Source organism: Laccaria bicolor, genomic scaffold (assembly GCF_000143565.1).
Source record: "Laccaria bicolor S238N-H82 LACBIscaffold_4 genomic scaffold, whole genome shotgun sequence".
NCBI classification, from domain to species: domain Eukaryota; kingdom Fungi; phylum Basidiomycota; class Agaricomycetes; order Agaricales; family Hydnangiaceae; genus Laccaria; species Laccaria bicolor.
The window spans coordinates 939,223-965,953 of NW_001889875.1; the positions used below are offsets into that span (position 1 = coordinate 939,223).

The 26,731-nt window shown below is 44.9% G+C and overlaps 2 protein-coding genes across 2 annotated transcripts; one reads left to right on the forward strand and one right to left on the reverse strand.

Annotated features, from left to right (window-relative positions):
* Window positions 1-3,189: 3,189 nt before the first annotated feature.
* Window positions 3,190-4,614, forward strand: LACBIDRAFT_292726 (uncharacterized protein; the record flags this gene model as incomplete). Its single annotated transcript, XM_001876460.1, has 2 exons — window positions 3,190-3,467; window positions 3,498-4,614. 2 exons carry the CDS (start codon window positions 3,190-3,192, stop codon window positions 4,255-4,257), a joined length of 1,038 nt encoding a protein of 345 aa, XP_001876495.1. The 3' UTR covers window positions 4,258-4,614.
* A 12,641-nt stretch (window positions 4,615-17,255) lies between these two features.
* LACBIDRAFT_323354 (uncharacterized protein) lies at window positions 17,256-18,310 on the reverse strand (the record flags this gene model as incomplete). The annotated part of the gene is made up of 5 exons (XM_001876927.1): window positions 17,256-17,391; window positions 17,520-17,536; window positions 17,597-17,777; window positions 17,839-18,180; window positions 18,267-18,310. The coding sequence occupies 5 exons, from the start codon at window positions 18,308-18,310 to the stop codon at window positions 17,256-17,258; spliced, it is 720 nt and encodes a 239-aa protein (XP_001876962.1).
* Between the last annotated feature and the right edge of the window lie 8,421 nt (window positions 18,311-26,731).

Here is a 26,731-nt window from a genome sequence, read left to right on the forward strand (position 1 = left end):
ACTTTATCCCGAAGTGGTCCGCATCATGTGCCAGGCCTGGGTCTATGGCCCATTCCTGGACTGTTCCTGCGCGAACTGCTTGGCCGTTTACAAAAGTGAGGTCAATAACAGATGCCCTCTCGCGTGCATTACGTGGGGGGTGCGTGATCTCACCCTTCTTGTTTAAAATGGTGTACCCTTCTTCCGACAACCAGTCCACTATTGCCCCAGCTGTCCTTGCGTCGTCATTTCCTACTGGTCCACGTGCCCACAGGTCGTGGTGGAGGTTGAAGTCGCCTGTGATGATGACTGGGTGGTCTCTGGGTAAGTTGGCGTGACGTATGCGGTTGAGGGCGCTGTCTTGAGCTAGCCTGGGGTCATTGTACACGTTGATGAGTGTTGTGGTGGGTTGTCCTTGCTGGGCGATGTCCAGGACTTGGATGTCCCTATCTTCTATGATATCGGTGCGAAGTGTTATTGAAAAGTCTTGTCTAGTGCGGAAGTATGTCAGTGTCCGGGGTCTTTTGGGGTTGGTGTCGCTGGTGGTGTTTGGCGCAATTGGATTCCACCCCTGTAGTGCAACTGGCCCATGTACTTCTTTTCCTTCGTCGTTGCCTATGAACCCCCATGCAGGTTCTTGTAGAATGATAATGTCGAAGTCATGAGCGTGGTGGTTTAGGAGTTGAATTACTGCATTCTTCTTTTTCTGAGCGTTCAGTTGCGCTATGCGAATCGGTCGTGTGGTTGTTTCATCTTGGTTTGTGTTGGTCATTGGGGAATTGTGACTTCTTCCATGTGGGCAGCTGGGTATGGGTCGTCAAAGATGCTGAATTGGTTCTGGCAGACTAGCTGTTCTGGCGGGATTCCCTGTGATGTTAGTGTTGTACTCTTTGGCGCCCTGGGTTTACGGGGCTTTTTGCTGGTGATTACCTTCCACGGATTGTCCGTCTTGAGAGCCCTGCGTTCGTTAGTTCGAGCGGTGCCGTACTTTTCGAGCCGGATGGGGCATCTTCTGGCGTCTGCTGGGTGATCCTTTTCGGTGACGTGGCTTGCCGTTGAGCAGTTTGCACAGTGCAGGTGGTGAGTGCACAGCTTCCTGTCGATGGCCATGCCGTCGCTTTCCTCTAGTGCGTTGCATTTGCGGCACGTTGGCTCGTTGGTGTGATCTTCTTCCCTGTGGTCGCCTGCGCATAGCCTGCATTTGGTTGGTTCTGGGCACTTATCTGCCCTGTGGTCCCACCCCCAGCAGTTTTTACACTGTTTTACCGGTGGTCTGTCCTGGTACGCTCTCAGTGGGCAGTGGCGTGCGAACGCGGCCAGGGAGTTCTCTTGTAACAGTTTTTTGGCGACCTCTTCGTCGTCGACTGCAAACACGAGGGACGACCTCAGTGTGCCTTCTAGTTCTTCTTGGGTTCGCATCCACCGCGGGGGCGCAACTATAGAGTCACTGGCTTGGGCGTAGGCGAGGTTGCATGCCAGGAGTTCTTCGTGTACTGTTTCCGCGGTGAGGATGGACCTGGGCCCAAGACTGGTCATGGTGTGGGTGTTGACGCCGTCGATTTGAATCTTAAACCATTTTTTGTCTTCTATGACACTTGTGTTGTATCCTTGGTCGATTAGCGGAATGAAGAGCTCTGCGTATTGGAGCAGATCTGCGGCGCGTTGGTCAGCACGCGTTGAGACGATGAGGTTACCTTGGTTATTGTAGGTTGCAGTTACAGCTCTGATGTGCTTGGCCTTGAGGGAGGGTGCGTTGGCGAGGGCGTTGTTGATTGTATTGACTATTACCATTGGGTCTAGGCGGTCTTCGTCCCTAATCCCGTCAGGCAGGAAACGGATGACCGCTCGGCTTGGGTGATGGGCCGATGCTGGGTTGGTGCTCTTCTTGGTTGGTCCCGGGTTTCCCTCAGTTTTCCCTTTGGGTTTGAACGTCGGGCCAGTGGCGTGGCTTGTTGTGTGGCTTGGGTTTGAGGTGGGTTCCGTGTTTCGTGTTTGGGGTCCAGCACCTCGGTTTTCCAGGTTTGCGATTCGTGACTGAGTGTCGGTGGCCAGGGATTCCAAGGCTTTGAGCCGGTCTGAGGTTGCTGTTAGGCTGTTGGCTGTCTCATTCTTCATGTGTTCAATCTTTTCTCCGTTGTTCTGAACATTCTCCATGATCGTCGCCATGTTCTCCATGGTCGTCGTCATGTTCTTGCTGATCTCGTGGATTGCCTTCGCGAGGCCTGCTTGCTGTTCCATGATGACTCTGTATGGCTGGTTGAGGAGCGCGTTTGATAGGCCCGTCATGCATCCTGTGATTTTTTGGTCAGTCCTTGCAATATCCATTTCTCCCCCACTCTCCAATGCCTGTACGAAGAACCCGGCGTCTAAGAGGGAGTTGTATAGGTGATCTAACTTCTCGTCCCTGCTCATCGAGCGATCTGCGAGGTGGCTGAATCTGTCGGCCTGTATGGATTCTTGGTCGATTCCCCTTTGGTCATTTTCGTCTCCGGATGACTCGATGTCTTCGTCCCATGGGACGCGCCGGTTTGGGTCGTTCTGGTCTCCCATGGTCATGTCTACGTCGTTGTAGGACTGCGGGGTTGGGGTGGTCGCGCGTTCTGCGTCCAGCGCCCTTTTCTTGTTTCCTATTAGTACGCTCTTGATTTTCGCCGGGGACGTGTGGGTGACTGATTGCGCCATTCTACCTACCCTTCCGACCGCGTTCTCCAGGAAGGAGGCGGTCGTGCCGGATGGGGTCTGTGGTCGGGTTTGTCGAGCTGTCCGTTGGGGGCGCGTCGCGCCTCCCTCCGGTTGGGTGGGTTTGGTGTACTGGGTTGGGATGGGTTGGGAGTATCTTTGTGAGGCATGTGTGCTTGGGGAATTATGTTTATGGGTTTTTCTATTGCTACTGTCTGTGTTCTCCTCCATACTGCTTCGACTTTTGCACGGCCTGGACCGTGGGAAAGAAGCGTATGTGGAAGTTCTAGATCAAGAAGCGGTGAGACTCGTTTTATTGTCCGCCCTTGTCCGCACTTTACCATTTAGCCGTCCACTCTTTACAAATCCTTTTTTTTTCCTTTCTACTCAGTCATCACGGATATGATACGATTTAACCCAGCGAGGTATGTCATCCTCCTCTTTTTCCGCTCGTCTCGTGTCTTACCCGTCTCCCTCCTCTCTTCCTCCCTTTCTCCCGTTCTTCCTCCTTCCTCTCCTCCCACTACCACCATGTGGCGTCGGTACAACAGGTCTGCGTCACTCGCCATAACCTCCTTTGGCGCCGTAACCAACCTCGCGATAACCATCCATGTTCTCATCGCATGGCGGTCGCTCAAATGGGAGCCAGAGTCCGAGTGGGAGTCCTCTGGCGGTAATTGGCGATTAGATGGTGTCAAGATCCTCTGGGCACTCCTCTTCATCTACTTCACCTCCGCAGCAACAGTCTGCATCGTTGGTCTGCTCGGAATCGTCAAGGTCTCTTCCCCTTCTTTCCTTCTTTTACCACAGTAATTAACGAAACCCCATCAAATGCAGAGTATACCGTCCTATGTCCGGTTCTACCGCGACTACTCCATCGCAGACTTTTCCTTTTGCGCCTTCTCCGCTGCGCTAGCGACGTATGGTGCCTTCAACAGCACTGCACGTGCCGGCGTCTGCGAGGAATTCTCGCACCACCCCGAGCTCATGCGCGATATGCTTGAGATGGGGCTCACCCTCGAAAATTGTGAACGGTGGCTAGAACGCGCCGTCCTTGCCGCTCTTGCTGTTTTGTTCATCGTCATGGTCATCCGAGTACGCCACACACTCTCTTACCCTTTTCTTCCACTAATTTTGTACTACCAGCTGCACTTCCTACTAGCAGTATCAAATTTCTACTCCCACCTCATGCGTCATCACCACGCCAGAACCTCTTCCCGCAGCATAAGTTGTTCCGCCGGATCACTACCGGCCAGCACAACTCAACGCATCTTCCTCCTCCCACAACAACACGAAACACAAGAACCTTCATCAGAAGTCGTCTACGCACCTGTGCCCCTCAACTCCCTACCTAAAGAGATGCAGATGCAGGCGATGGAGGCGTGGGTCCAACAGCAGCCGGAGGACGGGCAGGGGAGCGAGAGGCCAAGACATCATCATCATCACCACCACTCTCACTCGCACCACCACCATCACAGACGCCAGTCTAGGTCAAGCAGCGCGGATACCCTCACGGGGACGATACGCTTGGATATTAAGCCGGATGAGGGCTTGTTGCCGGCTTACGATGGGGAAGATGTGGAGCGGGGGAAGGCGTGAACCTTACTCTTGAGCAGCCCGTCCATCTCACCTCACATTTTGTGTGTGCCGCTTGCCCCTTCCCTCCTTCCAAATCCGTTTCGTTTGCATGTTTTACTACTACCCACGATTTATTTACTTGCATCACCCTTACGCATCCCGCAGTCGCATTGCACCCGTTGATCATCCAAGTCAACCCAGCCAGCCCAGCCATTTCAAATCTGTACCCGTCATCCAGTCATGTACAAACAACCCTCACTCCCTCCCTTCTCAACGAGCACCTTCAATCCGGGCGCGCTACCCCTCATCTTTTTTTTTTTTTGACTTGTGTATCAAGTGTACTCCTCTTACATGCAGTAAATTTTTATTTGATCGATGTTGCGATTGCACTTTATGAATGCTGGAAGGTGGTTGGCGGTGGCGCGTAGATGATGTTGGGGAGGTTGATTGATTCTTATCTGATAACAATCAGCAAGGCCGATTACAGAATTTGGAATCTCTTCAAATGGCAAGTCTCATCACTCTTTGTTAGTGCATAGGTTAGTACACGCGCCTGTCAGGTGTCGCTATCGTTCATTCCGCGCGATAGCTGGGTTCGACTCCCAGACAGAGAGATATATATACATCCATATGAACACTCTTTTTTCTTACTACTAGTGCACATGTTCGTTCACCTTGAAGTTGTTGTGCAGAACATAAATACTTAAATCGTATCATAACGCACACCTCCAATTATAATTCCACCCCGCCTAGGCGCCGTCCCCTGTTTTTTTTTTTTTTAAAAAAATACACGGTCACCGTTTGGACTCGACTCCTCGACTTGGACCGTTGAACTTAACAAACAAAAAATCACGAATACGGCCAGTACAATAGTAAAATTAACCACAAACATAATGATGTGATGTTCTTGTTGCATGAAAGGAAGACGAGTGTTTATCTTACTTGGGCTAAGGCCGATATATGAATAACAGTCTCGAAATGACATTTTTTAGTTTCCAAAGAACCCATTTGCAGAAACCTAATTTGCATAAGCATCGTCGAGAGTAAGTAAGTATCAGTAGCAGAACACCAACATCCTACCCTAATTATCATCCCCTACCCCTTCTTCCTCCTGTATCATACCAACCTCATACTCCCCACAAACATCCCACCGCGAACCAGGCGCGGCAGCCGACACGTATTTCACGAATCGCATCACGCGTTCGTCGCGTAGCACTAGAAGGAGGCGGTTAAACCCCGGTTGGACGGTTAGCAGAGTACCATCCTCTTCTTCCTCTTCCTCACTGCTGTTCACCACTTCCTCGCCGCTCTCACCCGCCTCGTTTTCGTCGTGCCCGTTTTCGTGTCCATTTTCGTAACCGTTCATATCGTGGTCTGAGTCGGGTTTGCGGACAGAGAAAGACGTCGACGAGGAAGCTTCGGGTGTGGGTTCCACGTTCATTTTGGGCTTTTTCTGTCCGCTCGATCGGTACACTGCAGGATCGTCTTCCTCATTATGAGGAGCCATATAACACTGCAAAGAATTATTTAGGCTTTGCACCACAACATCAGAATGAATGAAATAAAACATACCTCCCAACCACCCCACTTTGCGTCCTGCCACCCCCTTGCAACAGGTCTTCGCTCACTCCCTTCCCCATCAACGACACTAGGCGTAAGTCCCAGCACCACATCCAACCTCGCCTCTCTCTCCTCGCTCGTCGCAAGCGTATAATCCAAGCCCGGCCTAAACCTCCTCGCTTCCACAGAATACCTCGACGGCATCAACTTCAGCACAATAGCCAACCACGCGCGGAACGCCGGGCTCGGGAACAGCTCGTCCTGCAAACTGCGCATAAGCTCGTCGGGGGACACGGTCGCCGCGCGCGGAAAGACGACGTTTCTTGGTGCTGCTTCGTCTCGCGGCTGCAGGACGCAATAGCGCCATTTGTGGGGTGGCCCGTGAATGGTCCATGCCCCGTCTGTACCGGCTGTATGTGGTGGGACGAGTGGGCTACGGGAGGGCCCGAGACCGTCTTTGGCGTCTCGTTCGCGGAGGCGGTGGTCCAGTGATTCGGAGAGGGCGTTGGAGAGGAAGGAGTGTAGTTCCAGGGATGACTCTTCGATGAACCGTTCGCCGAGGGCTTTCATTGTTCGGGATTGGAGGTAGACGGGGTTGATGAATTCAGATAGGAAAGAGGTGTGTGCTTCAGAGAGGGTGTTGGTGTCGGGCAGAGTGTCGGCATCGATACTCGGGAAGGTGTTGAATAGTGTGGAGGTTGATGTCTAGCTATGCGTAAGATGATATACTTGCCAAAAGAATAATGCGGTGCTCACCAGCTGCTCGCGTGAGCTCTTCGTTTCCGCAGGTGGTTCTGGAATGTATCCCTCCTCGTCTTCCTGAGCAGCATGGAACCACCCACTAATGCTCAACCGCTCTCTCCCATCCTCGCCTTCACCCCCGACCACCACTTCTTCCACGGAATGAAAGCTTTTCCCTGGCTGCACCTCAAAAAAGATAAACTGGTTCCAACTCGGGGGAATGCTCTTAACGGGTATCGCTTCCGGCTCTGGCTGCCCATCTTCGCCCATCTTGGTGGGATACAGCTCCAGCGTACCTCCCCAATCCTTCTGCCATAATTGGTACCGTGGAAGGGGCATGTAGAGGATATAAGACACGCGTCGTGTGCCGATTACGTCGTCGTGGTTGAGGAGATGGCAGCCGCGAGTGTAAGAGTTCACGGACATGTCTTGTTTCTTTCCAGAGAGTGGCCCGCACCCTGTGACGGAACGAAGGAAGTCGCGGAACTTGGAAGAGTAGAGGGCATCGCGGAGGGCAAGGAGGCTGGGCAGCCGTGATATTTGTTCGGGGGTGAGGTAGTTTAAAGAAGCAAGATCGCCCGTTTGGTTCACCTAAGTTTTTCTTTTTTTTCAGTCCCTGGGAATCGATGTGTGGGGGGCACGAACGGACAGTACCTTGTAGATATCCGTCTCCTTTTCCGTAAAACTCAATTCAGCGACACATTCATCCTTCACCCCGGTCAGAAGCTCATCCTGGAACAGTTTTTCGACGATGCTGTACTTGAAAGGCGTATTGGTGGTGTAGGTTGAGTGTAATCTTGAGATATTATTGTGATCAAAGACTCCTTTCGCAAATTGCGAGGGTTCACTCGTCTCATCATGAGAAGATGGATGAAGTGGTGTCTTATGGCCGTTGGTGGACGGTGTATGTGATGTTTTTAGTCTTTTGATAAGGTTTTTCGAGTCGTCAGGACTGGGGGAAGGAGATCGTTCGCGGGTTCGAGTCATCGGATGGTTGTCGGCGCGGCGGAGCTCGTTCAACGGGTGGGGGAGAAGAAATTATAGAGACCTGGTTGCCTTTTTGACGTTGAAAAGTGTTTTGGACAAAGTATGCGCCGTGCGATAGGAAGGAGGGTAAATTCTTCGTGCCGGTGCGATTTTATATGTCTGATCGACCGGCGAGACTGCTCTGGAACTTGGTCCTTCCTCCATCATAACTACATACTGCACCGCTCTCACCGAGATGTATATCTTTCTCAATCAAAATCAAAAGGAAATATCCTCTTTGAATGTATGCAAATGGATCCAATCCCGCTGATAGGTCCCGCGGACGACAAGAAGGCTGATTGGCGAACTTTTGCGATTCCCAACGAAGTGGAAATTCCGAAGATAATGGTCTACTTTGGTCTCCGACAACCCAGACCTCTGCTAGCTCCGGTTGGTCAAGGAGGCTATTGGAGACCTCTGGCCCTGCAATCCAGATAAACCTGCTTCAGGCTGGTCTCATTTCATTCTTATGAATTTTCGTATGTTTGCGACAAACGCTTCATCTCATTGAGACATACCTGGCTTCTAGACTCTTTTTTTTTCTCGGGTACTTATCGGGAAACGAAATGCTTGCAATCCTGGCCCAGTTACATCCAACAGCCTCCCAAAATCACAACACAATCACCGATCTGATTGGGGGCGAGAAACCAAAGATGTCAACCTTCAGTGTACTTCTACCAACTTGGCACCGTATTCCGATTGGTTAAGGAGGCTTTTAGACGCTCGACGAACCCAATTGCTTTACGGCGCACCCTGCCATGCATTCCTAATGAATTTGCGAGTTACGTGCATGGCTTTCTGGAGGTTTGGTGTGCCTTACGACATAGGGCCGCATGTCAGACAATCGACCAGACATTTCGACTCTGTTTTTCTTGGTGCACAGCGATCGAAATCCCCGTATTCTGGCCAGTTACATCGGGTCTCTCTTTGCAAGACATTCTCACATATACGTGATGTGCCAAGGGCCACAGTTTCATTGATCATGGGTTATGACTCTTTATCTTAGGTCGCATGTTGTCTCGACCTCGGTATTGGCGGCCCAATCTTCGCGCCGTGTTTCTAATGTGGTGCCTGGCCTGGGTTTCATAACCAAATTTCAAATTTCTCGAAGGCTCAGAATCTTTGTCGTGACTCGTCTGCGCAGGTAGCATACCGGGCACGATGACGGCCCACTATTTCTGCGATCACTAATTAGATGCTCGTCATCACCTCCAGCGAGCCCCTCATTGGTAAAAAATCCTGTCCTTCGCGTCGCCACTCACACGCCGCCCGGTCTGGGCAGGGATTGGATGCTTATTTACCTTGCGGCTACCCTGTGAGATCCACAGATCGTTCCTTGCGCACTCCGATATCGAAGTCTGCCTTGAGGAGCCTTGAGGCCATAGGTGAGAATCATGCCCTGAGCTAAAAATTGCCGTCGACCATTTTTATCGAGCTTTGAATTTCAGACTCAAAATCTAGCGCGACCCAGGCCATCTCTTTCGTGCGGTAAGCAACTGCAATCATCCACTATATCTATTTACAGGGCTTCTGCCGAATAAACGCCTGCGTGCAATTTTACGCCATGACCTGTGTATTCAACCCGCAATATTAATTTGGCAATGAGCGGGAACATGGCCAGTAAACCCGAGGGTATGGATGACACTACGATAACCAAGACCCATCCTCGAGGTGATCGAGTAAATGTGCAAATGGATGGGATGTTGACGACCGGCACTTTTTGAAGTTCTCCTTTGCTGCTTTCTTTTAACTGCAGGTCGCCATCAACACCTAGTGGAAACACGTTGAGCCATAAAAGCTGTACCTGCAGGAGCATCATTTATTAACGCTGACTGGAGAATTAAGGTGACACACCTTGAACAAGGTTGATTGCACCTGAAATACTTTATTGCCGTCGTATAGATACAGTCATCAACCAGTCAATGACACAAACATTTTTATTGACTGGATCACATCCCTCACACATCGGCTTCTCAAAAACTGAATTGTACAAAAGCTGATGAAGTATTTACACTATACAAATTAGTATTTTAAAACTTTTTATCTCGCCTACCTGTTGAGGACTGAATTTTTCGGTCAAAACAGCATCAACACCATTCAATGACACAGTCACAAGTTACTTGATTGGGATATGGCATCAAAAGTTGGTTTAACTTACATCTGAGAAATATTCTCCTCAAGGGACTTATGTTAGTTCACCTGGAGTTCTCAAGTATTGAACAGAGGTCATCCATGCATTTTAGGCTGTCAGCTAAGGCAAGGCGGAGGAAAGATTTTCATTTGACAAGTAAACCCAATTTGGATGCGTCACAAACTCTGTCACATTTGGTAACCCATCTCAGCATTGTTTCACATCTTTTCCTTGCTGACAGTCCCTACAAGCCACTACACTCCTAGATAAATTTTGATTATAGTACCCTATGTATTTTGTATTGGGGGACTGTCAAAATAAATCTCAGTCTTGAAGAGATCGTTGCCAGATCAGGGTAATGGAATTGTCAAAGCCTGATCAAAACTGATGAATAGAGCTTTTAAGGAGTTCAAGAGAGGCTCTTGCTTCAAAAAAAACACAGTCATATTGATATAGTATTCCCTTACAGTGATATAAAATTTCTAAGAGATGTGAGGAAAAATGGGGGAGCAAAACTGTTTTGTGTCATTGACCCAGCTGTGTCATTGACTGGTTGATGACTGTAGTAGTTAGAGTGACGGGTTACATCCATAAACACAGAGTACAATGATTGTGTTGAAGTTATTGGGGTGATGGCAAGGGTTACCGAAAAACCCCAGGCACAATACATATAATCAATACTTTGAAACTTTTTCAGCATTGCATGATTTTTGACTCCCCATTTCCTTAATTTTTGATGTTTTTGACAAATCAATGTAATTTTTTCTCTTCTACATGAATATCTACTTTTTTGTTGTTGTTGTAAATGTATTGTGTTTGCTTTCAGAGGGGTTCAGATGCTCAGGGTTAAAAAATATCAGCATATTGAAACTTGGGTCACATTAGGCGATGTCAATTTGGCAGGTGAATGTCACATTCAAGCTGTTTGCAAGTGAAGTTTGGTCTTTTGCCCTTGCTGATAAGAGCACTTCATCTTGCTATCTAAAAAATCTCATAAAAACTTGAGCATGCCATCTAAATGTACTTGGAAAGTTTTAGAATAAGCAGTCAATGATCTGGAGGGATCTGAGAGGAATATTTTATTACTTTTACTTGTTTGGTGTAATGAAAGCACAAAGTCATGTCCCCAGCAAACAAATCTTTGATTCTATCTTTAAGTTTTTAAAACAATAAATGTCAAACATGAACACACTTTTTTGTGAAAATCTCAAGACCCCAGGGCAAGTGCAAGGTAAGATAATCTACAGTTAAAACTCTCAATGGATTTCAAACACCTTAACAAACATAGTAGGTGCCCAAATGTCATGGTGAAACTGAATCACCTTGGATGACAGGGTGGTTTGATGGGGTTTAAGTTGAGAGTTACACAAGGCTAATAGAGGCACGTGGGACAACTTGCCTGTAAGTCTCCATTTGTGTGCATTTGCTGCCAGGCTTGAGTCACACATCTATCATCCAAGGTGGAGCATTCGCCCTCCAGGGTTCAAGTCTCCAGCATGCTGGTGTTTCACTGCATTGTCAGGGTAGCACATCTCAGATTCGGAACTCAGCATTCCTCTCAGTGACCGCTTCCTCTGCTAGATGAGTAACATTGTGAGCTCAGCATTCCTTGGTCTTAATGCTGCCTCACTTAGTTACTCTGTTACTGCAAGCTCGTCTTGTGCCTTGTTTCTTCCACCCCCACAAACCCTCATCAGCAAATCTCTTTGTTTTATTGTGTAGTTTTTTATAATGTAAATGTACATTAGTAGAGTGCATCTGGCTCTGAAATCCAAAAGGCTCCAGAACTTGTTTCTTCTGGAGCCACTTTTCTCTACAAAATCATGAATTTGTCAAGCATTGATTGGTCAATCTAAAGGCACATAGTTGGTTGTTGATTGTCAGTCTGGAATACAGACACTGAAAATTTGCACATGTGACAAGGCAAATAGCTGTTGTGCCCTTTCATATGTATAAGCAAAGATACAGCTGGAATATCTCCAAAGACAGCAATGAGGTAAGCACAAAGAACAAAGACTTCCAATTTGAGAATATTGAATGCACAAACTCCTCTTGCTAGGCCCAAAGTTCAAGGAGTGCTGGCCAAAGAAAAGAGTCCAGGTCAACTGGTTTTTTTGGCCCAGGAACAACTCCCAGAGAAAGAATGTACTCAATGTGTAACCAAATTCCAGGAATCAAGTCATAATTAAAAATGATGAGCAGTCATGCAGTATTCTTCCACCTTTTCCATGGAGAGAATTCATCTGTGCTCAGGCCCAAAACATGATCTCAGGCATCAGAGAAGCATCAATTTAACTTTTTTCTGTCAATTTCAACATGTTGTTTTCAGAGATTGTGATACCTAGTCCCATCAGTTGTTTTTCCAGATATGTGTTGGTGCTGAGCATAATATTGCCCTGCTTCTGCAAGCTTCTTGTTTCCTGCAAAGATGATGATTCAGAAAATCAAAGGGGTGTGGGTGAACTGTTTGCGAGGTTTGCCTGCAGAATTGAACCACGACTCCTTACGATAAGGACAGGTGTCAAGGTCTTGATGTGGCAATGGATGGCTAACTATTCCAGAGAATTACATAAACCTCAAGGACAATGTGAGCAAGCATAATCCAACAGCATCTCAGAAGAAAAGGGTGGACACATTCTTGTAGCCAAACAGAAAGTGAAGCAAACTACTTGCCATCAGAAATTAAAAAGGATTGAGCAAGAGCTTGATGTGGAGGATGCACAGGATGCAATGGATGATGGAGAGGTTGGAGAGGTTGAAAATTGATGGATTTTGTCAACATTAGCATTGTGGGCATGTCTGTGAATGTTTTAGTGGGAGGCCATATCTCCCACAGGCTCATTACTTACCTAAATATTTTGGGTGCCAGCCTGGCATTGTTCATTCTATCACCTGGCTTTAGTACAACTTACATTAAATGCTTAGAACATCAATGCAGAAGATATCCTGTTTAATTTAGGCAATGTTTAAACATACCCTGAAAACTGATGACACTCAACTTAATATAGGTTGATAATACACTAGTAATAGGTTGACAGTACACTAGAAATGGGTAACAAAAATTGAAAAGAGGGATCACCAATCTGAATTTGATGAAAATCAACCAAACAACCTGTCAAGTTTTATCCACATCAAGTTGAAAAAGTAGGTTGAATTTCGACCATTATTACCTACATCACCTACTTTGAGAAGACTACAGAACCTCTGTCTCACACTTTCAGAGCCACTCAAAGCAATGCTACTCTACTCTGAAGCATTTTGTTTTTGTTTTGTTTTGTGTTTTGCATTTCGCTGACACATCTACCACATTGCAGGTGCATCATTGTGCACCTGAGGGTTCAGCAAAGGTGCAGAAGTGGGTTGCAGCAAAGGTAACTTGCAAACAGACAAGGAACTCAGAGTTGGGAACAACACCAGAGGAGGTATGGCACCAGAGTTGGCCATGATATCAGAGTTGGTTGGGTTGGTGAAAAGAGATATGTGCATAGCAGGATGAGTTCTAGGCGGAATGAGCCAAAATTAATCCATTGAATCCTCTTCCAGCCACCACATCTTGTCCTCTGAATGTGATTTACCAATGCCAGTTTCCACAATTCTTCACACCATATATGTCATGTTATCTGAAGCATGCTGCACCATTACTAAAATCCCTGCTAAATCAGTCCTGTGCTTCTATGGTAAACATTACATTGAAAATAGTTACCTGGCTCTATCTGTAATCATCAGGTGATCTTTTCCAAAATATCATGAAGAGTACAAGCATTTTGATACCTATTCAGGTCAAAATTTCTGGAGAGACTGCTAAAAGAGGAGCTGGAGCTATCTGGAGCATTGTGGTCACTCCACCAAGACAGGTTCAGGTATGCCAGGCTATCAGACATTGGCATAATGAAGTTGGGACTAAACTGAAAGCATTTTTCATGTCCAATTAGTGTTTGAAAGTCCAGCTTTTTGAATTTTTGGTCAATTTTGCCACTACCATGTTGTAGTTAAAATTCCCCCCACAATTAGGGTGCCCAAAAGGGAAATTTTTCTGGTTCTAAGACCAGAAAAAGACTGGACTGACCCTGAAATTTTGTGTTCCCACACCCTAATTGTGATTGGGAATTTTTACAGCAACGTTCTAGCTCAAAAAAAGGGTCAAAAAGCCAAAAAACTGGACTTTCAAACACTATGTCCAATGGTGTCCCATTTGAAACTTGTGGTGGTGTTCTCTATTTTATTTTTCACACCAGCTCAGCTTTGCCATGGATCAAAACTCCTGTCTTCATCTACAATTCCATCAAGGTCTCAACACAGAAGTGCATAACCAAGAAGACAGAGTGGCATGCTTTCTACACCCAGTTAGAGCAGCTGCATCACATGGTCTATGTTCTTGTCAGCCTCCTGGACTTGGTTGACTTTATCCAGGAGAATCTTCAAAAACAATATGTTGTAAATGATTTACATAAGCATCTCTTTAGAAAGATAATTTCAGAATAACTTAATTGCAAATGCAGATGGTACTTCCTCACTTGGTGATGCTAATGCAGATGGCAGCAAGTCTGATAGAGCTGATATGCTTTCTGACATTGGCAGTGATGACCAGAACCTGCCAGCCAGATTTTAATGTGTTACTTCAGAGCTATTGTGGCCTGAAATCAAGTCTATGCATGGCTGGACTCTTCTAAAGTTTTTAGATCACCAAAAGGAGTGATCTCCTTAAACATCATCAAGGTTTAGGTTCCAAAGCAGGCAGTCACTCCAATCAGGGCTCTGCTTGATGAGTTTCTAGGGATGTACAATGGTGACCCAACTATGAAAAGAGCATCAAGAATTTGGAAAAGAAGGGTAACAAATTTACCAGTACAGTACACACAGAGGCCATTTTAATGGCACTTATCAAAGAGTGCTCTAAAGCACAGACTACCTTACCACAAAAGCTTGTTCTTATCCTCACAGTCAATGTGAATCACAGCTTCTGCTGTTAAAGTAGATGAAAGAAGAGGACTCTGTTGGCAGAGGGCATTCACATTTACCAGAACTGCATCATTAACTAATTGAGCCTAACAATACATCAGCTTAGGAACAGATGGTTTGTTCAAGTCATTGACTCACTTAGGAATCTGACTCCATTGTAAAAGGTAGCATTTTTAAATGTCAGGATGCATCGTCCTCACCCATTGAACATTCATATTCACAGAGATGATTCAACATCTTACTATATTCTACTGTACACATGACATGCTACAGTCATAATCAAGGGCAAGACCAATGTTGTTTCCCGTCAATCACTTTCCCTCGTGTTAAACTACATACATTGTGCTACTGCCTCCCCTCCTCACGCTCATATGGCTTGTTCCCCAGCTCAAGCAAGAACTGCAATAATGGATGAATGGGTGGTCATCCCTGTAACCCTGAGCACATGGTCAGACCACCACCCAATTCACACCCAAGATGCCACTGAGGGAGTATGTGGTGCACCCAGCTGCCCACCCCCATCAAATACATCCTCCCTACCTACCCACAGGTCACATCAGCACATGGTTAGGCCACAGCTAAACCAGACACTGTCCTTCCTCCCTGCCCTCCTGTTTAGAACTTGACATTTTTGTATGCATCTTATGACTGGTAATGAATGGACACCTTTGGTTTGCACCCCCCTCCCTACTCCTTACCCTGCCCTTTCTAGACTTGAGTCAAGATAAATAGCAGTGGCCTGGTCAGTCAGGGATCCAGGAATGGGATCATGATTGTGGGTTCTGCTCAGTTAGTGTTTGGAAGTTATGTTAGTTAACTGGAAAATAACTGAGACTGGACCAGACCTAACCACAAAATTAACCTAACTGCAGTTAGGGTCAATCCATTTCAAAAGTAAAATAACCAGTTATTATGCAGTTAACTAACCATTAAAAAACTGGTTATAACCGGTTATAACTGGCCCTGATATACCCCTTCAAAATGCATCTAGGAACATGAAAAACACTTAAAATTTGACTGAGTTATTGAAAATATCGGCCAAAATAGTAGATTTTCAAGAATATTATCATAACATTGTCAATTCTTCACCAAATTTAGCGTTCTTGGGCTTGTTTTAAAGCTATGATGCATGGCAATAATGTTTACTGCAAAAAATATGAGAAATATATGCTGTTTTAATCAATTTTCTATTTTTTCAGTCCTAACTGGTTAGTAACTGCAACTAACTGGTTTTGGTCGGTTATCTTTGGTCCAGTTAGGTTATTTTGGGTCTGGGAATGAACCCTAACCGGTCTCAGTCTCGGTTAGAGCCCCTGGGCACCCAATAACTTAACCTAACCAGACTTTCAAACACTATGCTCAGTTATTGAAGTCAGGAGTCATAGTCAGTTTTTGTGGTCAGACAGGTAAGTTGTGTGCTGCATTTACATTCAATTGCTGAGCGACTTTTGTTTTTGTATTGAACTTTGGCTTATCATGGTCAGGTGGGTCAGTAATTTTCATCTTGATATGATAGACCCCATATTTCTTGTGTAGTTTGTGGAAGGTCACTTGCCAAGACAGACAAGCCTACATTGCTCTAAGTCATGTGAGACTACCATTTACAGAAAGTCAGTGATTACCAACACATCATGTGTGTCATAGTGGGGGAGAGGCCACTTCCATGACACCATGCACTTGGTATAGAGAGTGGCAAGGTGTTGAGATTTAAAGGTTGTACAAAGAGTTATTATAAGGGCATCACCGTGCTTTGCTTTTTTTTGAGTGCCTTTTTTGGTATGAGCATCTTTTTTCTTTATCCATTGACCTTTCCCTGCCATTAATCTTTTCCCAACCACCTTCCTCCCTCCCAACAAAAAGCCAAAACAACTCATTCTTCTTCTACATGAAACAGAGTCTAGAATGCAACAGATGGTGGATGTACAACAAAACCGGAAACCTCTTCCTTGAGTACCTCATCTGTCCAGAGGGAGGGTTCACACATCTCATTACAGAGTCCAACTTCAATACAGATATGAAAAGAGGATCAGAGTGGAAGCTCATGGGAGTAATAAGTGGGTTTGAGAAGTGGTCTGTGGACCGGGAGTTGCTCACTGGTAAAGGAAAAGGTGGGAGGAAGGGAGACTTGTTAAGGAGACCCTGGGGTGTCCTGAAGATGGTACAGGTTGAGAAGTTGTGGGTGTATGAGTGGGTTGGTTGGGCTGGTCTTGATGTGGTTGTAGTTGTAGTGTAGTAACTATGCAGAAGACCATTTGTCTATGTTTGATGATAAAGGTGGACAACCACATATATATGTACTAAAGAATAAATACAGAGTACTGTGCAAGATCCAAAGAGTGGAATGATGAATAACTAGGAAAATTACACTTCAAGTGTGATAAAAACAAGAGAAGAAGTATTGTTGAGCTCATGAGAAAAGAAAAAGATGCTATAATTTGTGGAGGTCAGTACAAACTGTACAATCCAGTGTTGCATCCCACTTCTTCACTTCATCAGCTGATGGCAGGTCTTTTCTGTCTTTCATCCTCTTGAAGAAGAATTCATTCCATTTGTGTTCAAAGTATTCAAAGGGGTCACCAATATTGCTGAGAAAGGTGATAATCTAGATGAGATTGAGTATGGCGCAAATGGCAGCCAGGCCACCGAGGATGCCCAGGAAGACTTTTTGCAATATATGCTGGTTGGTTACCACTTTGAAATGGTAAAGTGTGATCATGATGAAGGTAAGCCCCATTGAACTAACATAAAATTAGTTCAAGAACAACTTCAAATTTTCATAAAATTGACTTATGCAATGGCTTGTATTTGTGAGGCAACCAGAGACAGAAAAATACATCCTTTCAGGCTACCATTCCACCCATTCCACCTGCCATCCTCAGGCTCCTACAGATTAGTAACCATTGAAGTCAGCACAACGAAAAGTTATGTGGTCCAATTACTCACTGACACTTTTGTAAAGACCTTGGTCAGTATGAGAGCACAATGGATGCTGTCATCCAATGTTTCATATGATACTAGGTAGATGACCAAGCTAAGTAATGCTGAGAACAGTATGATCGTTGCTAGGGCCAAAAACTGAATGATATCCCCAGTTTTTGTCAGAGTCAATAGGACAGCGGATGCTCTGCATTGACAGAAATATAATTAATCCATGAAACAGTGAAAAACAAATTGCAAACACATACCCTATCATGATGCCTGATATGGGGATCATGAACTGAACTTGATGTGCCATTGAGCCACAAAACTGCAGCCATGCCCTCTTCACATAGTCAGGGAAGCCTGTGTCATACTGGCAGCTGGATGTGGGGAACCTCCAGGTGTTGAGGGAGATGTGGAATGTGAAGCTACCTTTGAGTTCTTCATTGGCCATATGGGCTTGTCTGATTCCATCTACTGCCTCTAAGAGCCCAACAATCTTGGGTTGCTCTTTCTCAACCACAGCCACGAGAGCGACAAGCTGGTGGTAGATGGTGGATATGATGGTGGAGTATGGGGGAAATAGTAAAAAGGTCAACCAGCTTATGCTGTTAATTACTTTTTTTTTTTTTTTTTTTTTTTTCCATCATGTTTTTTTTCAACATTGAGTCATGCTTGACAGTTGCTACACAACTTTTTGGAGTTTTTCTTCTTCTTGGCCATGAGGCACTTGAACATGATGCGCAGAGAGGGGACAGGAGGAAAATTGGGCACAACAGATGGAGGTCTTAGTCATGCCCCATTGATTCCTGCCAGATTCCAGTCATTCCTGTGGATTCCAGTGGAATTTACCAGCCAAATTTTCAGAACCTCATTATTCTGGTATTTACACTGGAACAGTCCTTGGAATGCACAGGAATGGAATGGCACTGGAATGAAGTGACTGGAATGAACACTAAAAATTCCGAAATATGGCAAGTTTTACATTTCCAGATGAAAAATACCAATAAAATAGGGGCAGTGTAGTGGTGTTGTTAGGTTACTGTTTACATGGTCTGTGCACATTTCCAAATATGGTAAGTACTGCAAATATAGCCAGAAAATCAGGAAAATCAGAGAAAAAGAAAGAAATATAATGTACACTGTTGATGACAATTTTAAGTAGTGTTTACATGGTCTGTGCACATTTCCAAATATGGTAGTTCATGCAAATATAGCCAAAAAAAAAAGAGAAAAAAAAGGAGAAACATAATGTATGCCATTGATGACAATTGTAGAGTAGTATTTACATGGTCTGTGCACATTTCTAAATATAGTAATTAGTGAAAGTATAGCCAGAAAAACAGAAAAACAGTATAGACTACTGTTGACAATGTTGGGGTACTGTTTATGGGGTCTGTGCACATTTTCAAATAGCTGTTGTCAGGTTCAGGGTACATATCCAAAAAAGGAAATTTGAGAAAAGAAACAAGATAATGATGATTCTGCATGTCAGTGTTCATTCAACAGGATATCAGGATGATGGTCACATGACCAATTACCAAAAATAGCCAAAATAAAAGTTGTAGCTCTACACTGTAGCTTCCTGAATCTGTTTGAAGTATGTTCTAAAGTGCTCCCATTGTGGAGATATGAGGTAAACGAATTTCTGATCACCGACTTTTTTTGACCTTTTTGCATTTTTCTCCATGAAAACAATACCAAACAAGATGATTTCAACACATTTAGAAAGGTGAGAGAAGGGGCTACAATTATTATATTGTGGGGAAATTGGCTCAAAAAGGAAAGTGCATACTCTAAAAAGGACAATAACACTGACAGCTGACAAAAGTTAGTTTATACACACACATTTGTATTTACAACACTTATACAGGTCCCTTCTGTCAGAATCCTATGGAATCCAGGCCCATTCCAGAGGAAATATCCTTTTTAGTTCATTCCTGTGGATTCCAGTGGAATGGCTCCATTCCTGCAGCAATCAATGGGGCAAGGCAAAGTACTGCAACAGATGAGTCATTGATGAGGGATAGAGAACCTTCAGATTTCAAAATCTAACAATAGGATGATTTTTGATCAAGTATTTCTGAGTCCCTGGTCATATCTTTATTTCTACTTCTAAGTAGGTTCAAATTATGTACACACCCTTCTCCCACTGAGCCTCAAAACACATTGGACTAGGTTTTGGGGAGGTCAATTGTGTTGGAAAAACAAGGTTTAAATTTTTACAAAAGCTCAGCGCTCAGTGCTCAGATTTCATCTTCTTACTACATAACCAATGGTCCCTTTGTGTTGCTTCTTTCTTGTAGCACATTTCCACAGGGTTTCCAGTTTGGTGAGCACTCAGTACCAAATCAGTACTCAGTACTCAGCCATCACAAAGACTGACATTGTTTGATTTAGGAGTGTTAGTTTGGGAACCTGATGAGCACCCCAGGCATGACAGTTCAAACTGGCAAATTACCTTTAAGGCCCATTTTTTTGATGTATGAAATAGGCCTACAAGGTGGATTAGAAGCGCAAACCCACACTCAAATCCAAATCTGGAAGTGGATTGTGGAAGATCTTTGAATGGTATAAGCAGTAACCATGGCTCATTGACACTTATGGTGTCACCGGTGCTGCCTATATTGTTTGAATGGTTGTTGCAGTACTTTACCATCCCCCACATAATCCACATGGACTCCACTGGATTCCACTGGATTCCACTGGATTCCACTGGACTTCACTACATACTGGCAATATCCACAAAACTGGACTCCCAGCACAAAACTGGACTCCACTGGACTGCAAGCACAAATCTGGACTGGACTGGACTGGACTGGACTGCAAATTACAAAACTGGATTCCACTGGACTCTCCCAACACAAAACTGGACTGGACTGGACTGCCACAGACCTAAGTTAATCCAGAATTCCTGAACTTAGACTTCAAAACAAAAAATAAAATTGAAGTATATTTATTAATTAAATTAATTAATTATACTAAATTCTATGTTACAGAGAGGGGGGGGGGGAGGAGGAAGGGAAAGGGAAAGAGAGGGGGGGAGGGAAAGGGAGGGGGAAGAGAGGAATAGAGGGGGGAGGGAGCAAGGAAGGGGGAAGGAAAGGGAGGGGGGGAGAGAGGAGCAAGGAAAGGGGGAGGGGGAAAGGGGGGGAGGGAGTGAAGGGGGGAGAGAGTGGAGGGGAGTGGGAGTGGTGAAGAGAGGAGGTAGTGATAGGGGGAGAGAGTGGAGGGGAAGGGTGGTGCTGCTGGGCCCTCGTCGCCGTTCCGCGCTGGCGTCGGCGGTGGTGGGCGCTCGTCGTTTTTCGTGGGCGTGTCGTTTTCCGGGTGTGGTGGGGGTGGGGTTTTCGTGGGCGCTCGTTCGTTGTTGTCGCGTGTCGTCGTTGTCGTCGCGTGTCGTCGTTGTCGTCGCGTGTCGTCGTGTCGTCGTCGTCGTGTGTCGTCGACCCCACGTGTAGTCGTCGTCGCGTGTCGTCGTCGTCGTCGTGTGTCGTCGTCCCCGCGTGTAGTCGTCGACGTGTGTCGTCGTCGTCGCGTGTCGTCGTCGTGTGTCGTCGTGTGTCGTCGTCCCCGCGTGTAGTCGTCGTCGTCGTCCTCGCGTGTCGTCGTCGTCCGCGTGTGTCGTCATCGTTGTCGCGTGCCGCTGGTGCCTGTCGTGGTGAGAACGGGGCATTGGGGTGGTGGGGCATACATACCGTTGGCCCATGACGTGGCAACGTCATGGGCGCCGTCCCTCGTTCTTGGCCTGTCCTTCCACGTTGGCGTGGGCGTCGTTGGCGTGGGCATGAGCGTCGTTGGCGTGGGCGCGGGCGTCGTTGGCGTGGGCGGCGTTGGCGTTGGCGGCGTTGGAGGGGAGTGGTGAAGGGTGGTGGTGGTGGTGGAAGGGAATGGGATGGTCACGGAAGTGTGACCATGCTGCAAATAGAAAATGTGACGATATGGCACGCCCTCAAATAAGTCACGTGACCTCACCCCGCAGACTGAACAAAATCATGAATCCTTATTGCAGCTATCACTGACCCACACTATATTTAAATTATAACCCTTCCATTCATTGATCAATAAAATTGTAAGTATGGCTTGTATATTGTATAGTCTATTTTCGCTTTTTTAGTTATATTCATATATAATAATAATAATATACTGGAATGACTGGAATCCACTGGACTCCACTGGACTCTGACTGGACTCATAGTCCACTGGACTGGGACTGGACTCAGGAAAGTGGCTGGCAGTCCAGTGGGAGTCCAGTGGACTGGACTGGACTGGACTCCAGTGGACTGGGCATTCTGCCAGCCAATCTGGCCTGGTAAGAGGGCCACTGGAATCCACTGGAGTCCACTGGAGTCCACTGGAGTCCATATGGATTACGTGGGGGAGGGTAAAGACCTCGGTTGTTGACCCATTGCCAGTTGGAACACACTGTCCATGTATGAGTTCAGGTCATTTGTTTTCTCACTGTCTGCTGCCAGATATCCATAAAACAAAATGTATTTGATATATCAAGTTGTTTGTTGGTCTCAAAAGTAAGAGTGCATGCCAAAATTTCACTGACAGAGAGATGTTTAATCAGTTGGTTTAGTCTTAGATTTTTGATTGGTGGAAAGTGCAACATCCATTCATAATGGTTTAGGGAAGTATGAGTGATGTGTTGGGCTTGTTCATTGACAGCAAAAGTCTTGGCTGCTTTGAAAAGTGCGGGCATGCTCTTGCTAAACAATTCAGTGATGATGCACTGAACAAGTTGAAGTGTTAGGGTAACCTCCAAAAGTTTTGAAGTGGTGTCTTTAATGGGCTCAGAGGCCATGACCCCAGACCAAAGCCAATGATTCCTTCCCCTTGGGTGCCATTCCACATGGACCCAAATGTTTGTGCAGTGAAAGGGTACATTTTGCCCCATGGCTGCAAGAAGCTCTGCTCCAATTGGCCTTATAATGAATAGATACAGCACCAGAAAGTGTGTTACATCTCGGAGAAAGGCAAAGAAGTGAACACTGTTGTTGTTTTGATGCAAGGCTTTGGTTGGATTGTTAAAGGCAATTGTCCTCAGCTTTGCTTGCATTATATTTAAAAAGATTCAAGGTCATACTGACTCCAGATACTGCAAAGTATAAAACCAAATTTATTTGGCATTTTTTTACCTGTTGTAAATTGAAAACCGGCTCTGCTCCATGGGGTTTGAGTTTTTGGCTCGAGGAAGCAGCCAGGCCTGCACAAAGCTCGGGGCCTAGGCCTAATTTGAATAACAAAAATAAGGGTAAAACAAGTCTAAATGACAATAAAGAGTCTATCATTTCTCTAGAACAGAAAAACAGAATAAAGTACAGGGGGGCAACATGATATTTTAGCTGTGAAGTCAGGAAGGCTCAAAAGGCTCGGTAGTACCAGTAACTGCAGTAACCATACCGTACCATACCATATTTGGTAAAACAATGGTTTTTTTACTGGTTGTTACTGGTTGCTACCATGCTAGTCCCTATCACCACACCTAGGTCTCATGGCACACCATCATGTGGCTATCACCAGCAGGCATTCTTGTGAGGAAACCCCCTAACTCTGCAAGACTAACCCCATTTGACCTTAGTTCTTTCTTGAAGCAGAGGCCTCACACCCCCTAAGATTTTCGTTCAAGCCTAATTTGTAGATGTGTGGAATAACCCAACCCTTTGGCATATTGGTGTTTGTTGATCAGCAAGGGGACTGGTTTACCAGCCTCAACTCCATGATTTTCACACATCATTTGTTAGCCACTATGGCCCATCCCAAGCCTTCCAATCTGCTTCTTCACCATATCTTCTTTTTTTGATTTCCCAGTAGCAACCTGAGGTTGTCCTGAGGTGCACTGAGGTTGTCCTGGGGTGGCCTGGGCTGTTTTTAGAGAGCCCTGAAGCAGAGCCTGGAGTCCACTCAATAGACAAACATAGTAGTATCAATAATTATTGAAGATGTATTTGAGACATATGGATAGAAGTATATTAACAATTACTAAGTAGAAACTACTTCAGATAGATAAGGATGGGGGAAGACAGGGTCTCACCCATCATTGTTGTTGTGTCATAGTTGTGCCGCCCTTGGTTGACAGTCCCCCAACCACCATACCACTCAAAACCCTCTCACACTGCTCAAAGCCACAGGTGATGTCGCAGTATTGATGGGACTGTGAACCCGAATGTTGGGGAAGTTCTGGGCATGAAAGTAGGTCAAGCCCTCATGAACAATGACTGCACTGACTTACCAGCAAGTCAAGACCCCACAGTGTCATTGCAAGTGACACACTGTCCTGCTGCCTGCCCATTGTCACACTGTGTCCAATGGTAATGCCATGTTCTTGCCCTCACCATTTTGTACACTATCCAAACCATGAAGTAGTGTCATTTTGGACTCCCTACTCACAAATGTAGGCCATCCCTCTCCTGTGAACATTGATTCATTGGCATAGAAGTTGGTTCTTGCAGTCTAGGGGGGTTCAGTGAGTTGTTTGGAAAGCTACATGACAGTCTTATTTTGATCATGATAATTCATATACAATAAGGAATGTTCTTTTTATTAAAATCTAGTATACTAGTAGTTTCAGGTTATTTCAGGACAGTTCAGGTTGCCCTTGGGTTGCCCCAGGACATCCTGTGATTAGTGTTTGGACGTCTGGTCTTGTGACTGGAAAAAGACTGTAACCAGACTGGACCAAGACTGCAAAAAACTGGACCTGTGGTCCGGTTTTTTTATTTTTGAGAACTAAAGACCGCAAAAAACTGGTCTAAATGGACCGGTCTTAACCGGTTAGGACTGGTTTTTTGTAGCCTACTAAATACCCTTCAAAACGCACCCAAGCACGTATTAATTGGTTCAGAATTGACAAAGATATAAATAAAAATGTAAAATTTTGTTAAAAATAGTAGATGTACAAGACCTTTTTTATAGAAACACCAATTCTTAACGGAATTTAACGTCCTTGGGCTCTTTTTAAAGCTACAAAACACGTTAACAAACTTACCAATTCATAATTTTAAAATATTGGCCAAAGAACCAGTCTTAACCGGTTAAAACCAAAGAAGACCAAGACCAGTCTATAGACCACAAAAAGACTGCAGACTGCAGTTTTTTGTGGTCTGGTTCAGTCTTTTGACTTCTGGGAAAAATGCAGACCAGTTACGGTTATGGTTAAAGCCCAGGGGCATCAAAAAACCGGACTAGACTGGACTTTTAAACACTATCTGTGATGCCTTGTGACACCCTGGGAAAAAGCTTACAAACATGTTTGTCCCAGGAAAGAAAGTGATTTTCCTGATGGTTGGAATACTCTAAAAATATCTTTTGAAGGTTTCTTATTTTTTTTCTCTTCTCTAGCAAGAAATATGTAATACATCTTCAAAGATTGTTTTTGATGAATGAAGGTCAAATATTGATATGATATATTAAGAACATGTTGAATCCATTCAGATAAGTATTTAAACATTTCAAATTGACCCTATATTTTTCAAGTAAGTTTCTATATGTTTTTAACATGTTTCATAAGTATTTGGTCTTCATTCATTGAAAACAATCTTTGTAGATGTATTACATGATTCTTACTAGAAAACAGAAAAAAAATAAGGAACTTTCAAAAGATATTTTTAGAGTATATCAGCACAAATTATCTTGTCATGTGTCCAGTGTAATGACATTGTTGTCAATTGAGGCACTAAGAATGGCACCAACAAGTTCTGTGTCAGCACCCTGTGCAGCTGCCTTCCAAATCCTGGTATTTCATTGAAATGGGGTAATAAAAGTCAACCGCATTTGAACGATCCATTTTTGGAACTTTTTAAATGCTCTGTAAAACTGTCAAAAATCTCTCAGGGTTAAAGTAAAGCATGCTTATGCAGAGAGTAGAGCAGCTTCATCACCTGAATCATTGAGGGTGACATCTAAATTGCTTTTATGATCAAGTAGACCAACTGAAATATAAACACATAGGTTATGAAGCTTTTATTTTGAACAAAAATGTTCTACCATTGTGATGTCTTTCAGCATTTCTTCATCATCACCAAAGCTGTCATCTTCACCTCCATCTTCATCTTCATCATCATCACCTTCATCTTAATCTTTATCTTCATCTTCACATCCATCTCTGTCTTTGTCTTCATCACTGTCTTCCTTATCATTCTTATTGACAACGTCAAATTTTTGCTGTGCATAGATATCAGTGTCAAGAGGATGAGCCTGAATAACTGTAATTAATGATTGAATTATGTTTCAAACAGCAGGCACTGTACTAAAAACTCACTCTCAGAAATGGTCTCCTTGGTAAATGGTTTGTATTCACTCAACTGGTAAGCCTCCATTTGAACTTGATGGAGATAGATCACTTGGAAGCAAAACTGCATTTTGCAGCAGAGAGACTTGACAAACAATGCAGTTTTGAACCCATTTCTAGTGATTGAGGCAAGAAAGAGAAACTGCTCCATGTGGCACTGAAAGTCAGCATCACAAAGTGTTTCTGGGAATGCTGGCACTTTGAGAAGCTTGTAGAGCATGCATGGAAGGAAGTCATGCCTAGGAAGTTTCCCTTTTATCACTAGCAGAAATTTGTACTTTCTTCAATCTGGGGTCCATTTCTGACTAGCAGTAGTTTTGTGGCTAACTAGTCAGAGGGTTTCTTGGAAGAGCGAAGCCCAACCAGCCTCACGAGCATGGACACCACTTTCATGAGGGGAGTGCAATAACAGATGATATTCACATCTTTGATAACATGAAAAACAGCAAAATTTGCCTTGTCTCTGCAAATATGTGTCAGATGTGGGCAGCAAAGATTTAAAAGAATTACTTACTTTGGGTGAAATGATGTCTTGAATGACCCATGAAGGGATTAGATGAAAAGCTGGGCATTTCAGAGATATTCCTTGAGCTCCTTGTGCACCGCGAACAGTCCCTCTTCAATATATCTATTGGGAGAGTCTAGTTGTTTTCCTTGGATTAGCTGTTTTGAGGGTGGTGAAACAAGTTTTTTGAGGGTGTTAGGAGAGACACCACATAGGAATGCACGATGTTCAGGCCATTTGAACTCTCGAAACTATGTTGAGTGTAAAGGGGCCTCTTCAATTTTTGTTGAGAATGATGGCACAAGATTTCGATTAAGCATGCTAAGTGGTGGGGATTAATTTACAAGTTTGAAAATGTGAA